Below are 6,732 nucleotides of genomic sequence, written 5' to 3'. Positions count from 1 at the left end.
AAAAACAAAATATTGAGTCGTGACAACTCATTTCACAATATTAAGCATACTACATAATAGAACTGTTTTATTTTTCTTGGAGACTGATGACTGATGATTTTGCACATGTATGTGGTTTCAAACTAAAGTATATCACAAAGATCGGCCACATTCAATATTCTCAAAGTCAACTTAAGTATTGCGGTGGTCAGTAAAACAGCTTTCTAATGTAACAAGTATGCAAATGATTGATTTGAGCATAAGTTGCGGTAAGGTCAACAAAACTTTAAGCTCAGTGCTGTCGTGGTTCAGTACAGTTTCACCTTAGTCCAATTGTTTTAGTAACTGCGCAAATTGCCCCCAAATAGCATAATTATAAATAAAAATAATTAAATAAATAGCCGGACTGAGCAACATAAATAAACATTCAAATTTTGTTTTTCTTCATAATAACAACAATATACAATATTTTGAGCATGTCCCAATCTTTGTTCACAAAGTCCGGATTGTGCCCCTCTTAGGAGTTATTTTGTTATCAAGATTTTAATTGATATCTTGGCATAAATGAAGAGTAGGCCCTCTAAATACCCAGACTATCATATTCTCATCGGATTCTTCTTTATTTATACTAAATTATCAACTGAGCCATGAATATCATACATATAGTTGATTCAACCAATAAAAGAGTCATTTTGGCATTTAAGTCTCATAATGTGTTCAAAGCCCGCTGTGGAAACTATTTTGGATGCATTATAATTTTTCAAGGATTTTTTAAAATTAGCGACTGGAATATAACTAAATAAAGGACAAATTCCCGAGCAATTTTTTATACTTGACAAACATTTCGCAAGCCGTGAGAGCGACAAAAAAAAACAGATCAATATTGTTTTTCTCAGTTTTAAAATTGGAATTATAGTTAAATTAAATAAAATCTCCAATAGATGGATGCATGGTGCAAACCTTAAAGTATTTCTTATAGTATACATAGCTATATTTACATTCAATGACTGGACAATCTTTGGAAAACACTCCGGAACTATCTTATAAAATATAATATTACGCTCTGTCCCGACAACTCGCTAACTGCAAAAACATATTCAAAGTCACTAAATGAAATCAAAAGCATTGGTTTCTTGAAACTTTTCTGAATTAAATTTAACAACAGATGCAGCAGTATTCCTTCTGTATCCTTTCCCATGCTTCGAAGCACATATTTATCAATAATTTAGCATGGTATCAAAGATAAATATAAATTATTGCGAGTGAATCAAAATGGCAAAGTGCCTTCCAAAGCGCCACGGGTCCACTATCCACTATCACATAATCACTAGAAAGTCTTCACTTTGTTCAAACTGTTAGAGGACAACTACGTGTTCCAATCAATTATGACAAAACGTCACAAGATGGCAAAATTATACACGCATACGTTAGTCTGATTTCGCTACCACTCTGTTAATGCTAACCCAATTAACACCTCGCCTTTATGTAATTAAGGATCGAGTACACACCACATCTATCCATTGTGGTGACATTTTCGGTATTTAAATATTCAACATTAACAGTCAAGTAGCGGAATATATTATATCATTGCCAAATTCCATACTTTAAAAATGGTTAAAAAGATGGATAACATTTTAAGACAGAATGATTCTATAATGGAGTGAGATTAGTTTTCCATACCTGTTTGGTTTTGCTCGATTATAAAGTGCTTACGTTGAATACCTTCAGCAAACATATTACGTCATAATTTTAAATCCTTTTATCATAATCTTTATTCGTCATGCATCATGTATAAAAGTACTGTCAATTTAACATAATAATCATAGTATTTTATACAATCATAAAATTTGCATAGTCAAAGTTTAAATTTGAATTTTTTTTTAATTAGATAATTCAAACACGAAAAATACTAGATTTAAAAATAAAAAAATTATACCTAATTTCATCAGAACAACACAATTCCCTCGAAGATTCTAAAAAATGGTGTAAAACTATATGGGTTATTATTTTTTTTATAAGTTAAGAAAATAGCTTAAAAGTCTGGAAAATAAATTTAAATCAGAATTAAACCATTTAAGAAAAATAAAAAATTTTGTGTAAATTTTTCATAAGGAATTAAATTATTTCTGTATTATCGTGAAAAATTACAAGTAAATTTCGAGCCAATTTTTCATGTTACTCGTTCCGAATTGACGAAATACGATTTAAAGCCACTCGTTTGGGAGCCGCTTCCTCGCAGCACATAGTCGAAAAGCGTGACGGTTATTTTATAACCATCGCGCATATTTTCAACCACGAAATCTAAACTATGAATTCGCCGTGGGAATTCAGCGTGTCCGAGTTTTGGTTGGGCAGGGCGGCCACCCCGATCATGGCGGGCGGGGGGGAGGGGGAGGGGGAGGGGGCGGGGGGCTGGTAGGGGATGCCGCCCGAGCGCCGGCCCGGGGAGATCTGCTCCCCGTCAGGGGGGGGGCTATACGAGTTGGAGGGGTCCTCGCTCAGCAGCTGCTGCCGATCCGTGCCCGTGTCAGACCTGAAACAGAGCCAGACAATATAACATAGCGAGGATGCCACGTGACATACCGATCACTCCTTTCAAGAACGTCATAAATCAAAAATCGTCAATTTTCAGTTGTGCATGTTTTCGGAATGCCCAGAAAATGTACTATAGCCCAGCAAAAGAAGCATATTTTAAACCTAATATTTACCTGCTACAGGGCAGAAAGTGTTGTTTTTACATTTTTAAGAAAAGGTTATTTAATTTCCTTTTTCATTCATATTTAAGTTCCTTTTTCATTTAGAACATGATCGCTAGATTTTTACTTTTTTACTTTGTCATCTTTTTTATGTTTAAGTTTTAATTAAAAAAAAATAAAATAAAGAATTGCTCACTGAGAGTCAAGTATTTTTATTTTATTTTTTTGTATTTAATTTAAGTTTTTTGTATTTTGTATTAACTAATTATACTTAGAAACCTATACCCTTATACCCTGTACTATGACTATTTATTTTGTATACCCACACACAGGCCATGCCTTTGTGGGATCTTTTTTTGTATTTATTTTTATTTTTTATAAATATTTTTTGTTTTTGAATTTTTGTAATGCAAAAGAATTTTAAATAAAGAGAAAAAAAATAAAAATTATTTTTTTATATATCCTAAATATTTTTCAAATGGAGAAAAACCTTCAGGTTTTACCTAAAAAGATCTGTTGCACAGTAAAGAGTTCAATAAGTGGCTTCATATTTATTTTTAATACATTGTATTATATTTTTAAACTTTAAAAACATTCTCAAAAAATAAAGTTTTTTTATTTATGACGTTCTTGAAAGGAGTGAGCGATATATATTCTGAAATATCAAACCCTCTTCTTCTTCTGTTTGTGACATATCAGGTCCCCTGATGTCGACTATCACTTGAGAGTAATTGTACTTGTCTCGGGCAGTTCTAAACAACGCCTCGACGGTCCTGACGCCCGTCCAATCTCGTATATTCAATCTCTTATACCTCTATTCGCACAAAATGATTCATAGGACACCGCACCTGTCTGACATATAGCTAATTGGCAGTTAACTTGATCCTAAATTATTTGAAGGCAAGGGGATCAATCGTGAACTGAAAATTATTACATAATACCTTTATTTTTTGTCACGACGGATTCTTCAGTCCTTTGGACACGTTGCACGTGGCAAAGAGGATAGCCTGGAACGACCGGTTGTGATCAGTAGCCTGGAGGGGAAGAGAGGGAGAAGATCCCCACACAATGAACCGATCGAGTTAAGGCAGCAGCAGGCACCTCGGTGGTTAGAACGCTACGTGCAACGCAGTCAAGGGATAACTGGAGAAGAGTCATTGCTTCGACAAGGGTCATAGCCCTCAGTAATGAAGACTAAGACGGGGAAGAAGAATTTCTTGTTAAATATTTGTGTTCAATTTACTATATTGTAAGCCTAACCGGCCCGTTTTTAAAAAAATAGGTACATATCAAGTTGTAATAGAGTGGATTCGGACCCAGAAACTCCGACTCATGAGTCCGCGACACCAATCAGAAGACCACAAACGGATGTATTAGGTATGATTAAGAATCAGAAGAATACTAGATAGAAAAATTGATCAATCAAACAGGTTTCTAATCTGAGAAAAACGCTTGATAATGTATATTTGCGAATGAAAAACATATAAAAAGTAGACCGGGTGATAAATTGACCAACCTCTGCCCCCGGAGGTTCAGGACGCCCGTCAGGAAGGGCACCGCGCGGGACACCTCCGTGGTGGGCCAGCTGCCAACGCGAGAGGGTCTGCAACAAGCCAACCAATATAGAGACTGTACCAACTCGCCTAATATAGAGCTTGTAATTCCACCAACACAGAGATTGTAAAACTTCCACAAATATAGACTGTAACCAGTCAACAATACACAGCCTTATAGTCAACCAAAACACAAAATGTAAAACTGCAACTTCCCATCCACTAAAGTGATTATTTTTTTCAAGGAATAAAACAGCTCTATTTTATAAATTCTCTATTTTAAAATACTATTTTAGAGGTTTATCAGCAGCAGCAGATAATAGAGAAAGGATAGGGAAGGAAAGTATGAAAAACACATCACAAACGGCCAGATTTATTGAAAACAATTTTCTTACACTCATTTTATAATACGCGGGAATCAAACCCATGAGCCAGTTTCCCAGTCGAGCAACTGCTCATCTATGTCTGGGAGCCTTTCATAACATTAAATAAAAATACAAATTTTGATAAAGACGAGAGTTGTAATCTGTGTATTGTTGGAATGTTTCAGTCTATATCGTTTGATTTGTTGGATTCCATACACCGTGTTTTGGAGGGAAAAAAATCATTTTTTTAAAAACTCAATGTTTTTTCGTTATCTGCATTTCAAATTTTAATTAAAAAATGCTTTTTCAATAAACACATGATTTCAGTAGACGCATTTTTACTTCCAAGCACACCCCACCATCACCGCAGTTAAAAAAGGGGAGCAGAGGAGGAAAATGTTAGCCAACAGAAGCCTTGGAATATATACATTTATCTAATTTTTTTAGTTTGTTAATGCTATATAACAATCTCCTTACAATTTTAAAAAATTAATATCATTCTCTTAGTTTACAAGAAGAGTATCCGCAATCACCGCCTGAACACACGGCCCAAGATTGAATAAGCAGTTACAGTCCCTGTACCAGTGGAGTTGTTACAGCGAAGGTGGTCACAAAGCGCAAGGGACGGGTTGCGGCAGAGGATAGTCACCTGGGAGTGCTCTGGCCCGAGGACTCGTCGCGGTCGTCGCTCACGTAGAAGGAAGGAGCGTTCTGGGAGCGCACAAACGGGTTCACACTCTGCGGGGTGAATGTCCCTCCCTGAAACACACAATTCCGCTTTACTATACGCCGCAGATAAGCATGTTCAGAAAAAACTAAACACAAAATATTTTATTTATTGTTTCGGCATTCATGTTGTGGGTAACACATGATGAAATTGTAAAAGGAAAACATTTGTATTTTACCACTCGAGTTATATTTATTTTATTTTAACAACTAGTTTCGGAAGCTATACTTCCATCTTCAGGTCTAAATATAAACTAATAGTTTATATTTGGACCTGAAGATGTAAAGCTTCTAGTCTAGAAACTAGTTGTTAAAATAAAATAAATATAACTCGAGAGGTAAAAAACAAATGTTTTTCTTTTACAATTTAAACATAAAACTAGTTGGGAGATTCATTTAGTCCCGCCGACCTCAAATAGTGACGGGATGAACCGAATAAAACTAATTGAGTTATTCGTATTCGAGTATTTGAGACATGTAACATAAATAGAGTGCCCAAATTGGGACAAATTTATCCCTCACCTGAGTGCGGTTTCCGGTGGCGGCAGCCACGAGCGGCGCGCGGTCGGTCGGCGCATCCGAGTCGCTGCCGGAGCTGGAGTCACGGCGCCGCGTGGAGCGCCGCTCGCCACTCGCAAACACCTTGCGCTTGCACACGGGACACACGCGGCGGTTCTTCGTCAGCCACGGGTCGATGCACTTGCAGTGGTACGCTGCAACATTCCGTTTAATCAACCGTCAGTCCGACCAGTACTTACTTATTTATATGGTAAAAGATCTAGTGATAGTGTTCCTTTGGGTTTTCTGAAATTTTGGATCACATTGCAGCGTTCAAAGTACTGCTAGCGACACACAACATAATAACGCAGAAGAACTTTATCGACATCCGACAGTCATTTAAATGGTGAATGGTTTGATTCCTGTAAGGGAGGGGATTAATGTTTTTTTTTTAATTGGACTGGCATAAAGTGACAGCTCTCTTCTTCTTCTTCTGACCCTTATCTCCACCCAATGGTGCACTGCATCATGTTGACGCAGCGTTTACTTGATTGTTACTCACATGAAGGCAAGGTGATCACTCCAGCGCTTCAGGGACCAGTCCAGGGTTATACAAAATAAATATTGGAATGTAAAATCACCAATATTTATGTTCACCGCCCCCCCTGAGAATCGAACCCGGGACCTCCAGCACGGTAGCTAAACTTGTAACCATTACACCACGGAGGTGGACAACACCTTTGCTAAACACTAAAATCATAAACCTAAGTAACTTCACTGCTAACTTAGAATCAATGAAATATATAAACTCATGCCTCTAGCGAGATAGCGAGTGTTTTTGCCTAGAAATTCACTCATGAATTACATAAAATTATAGCAACTTTAAACATAAAGAGTAAATTCACTCACGAGTAG

At 36.6% G+C, this 6,732-nt stretch overlaps 1 protein-coding gene across 1 annotated transcript; it reads right to left on the bottom strand.

Moving 5' to 3' along the window:
• Positions 1–411: 411 nt before the first annotated feature.
• On the bottom strand, positions 412–6,032 carry LOC148298511 (uncharacterized; the record flags this gene model as incomplete). Its single annotated transcript, XM_088276827.1, has 4 exons — positions 412–2,512; positions 4,192–4,278; positions 5,243–5,352; positions 5,842–6,032. Coding segments are annotated over 4 exons (620 nt in total), but the record flags the coding sequence as incomplete, so codon positions are not given.
• Positions 6,033–6,732: the final 700 nt, after the last annotated feature.

The sequence above is a fragment of the Brachycentrus maculatus genome, unplaced genomic scaffold (assembly GCF_059751285.1).
Source record: "Brachycentrus maculatus isolate JH-2025_06_01 unplaced genomic scaffold, ASM5975128v1 h1tg001924l, whole genome shotgun sequence".
NCBI classification, from domain to species: Eukaryota; Metazoa; Arthropoda; class Insecta; order Trichoptera; family Brachycentridae; genus Brachycentrus; species Brachycentrus maculatus.
The sequence above is the reverse complement of the archived record's forward strand: the minus strand, read 5'-3'. Positions and strand labels throughout refer to the sequence as shown.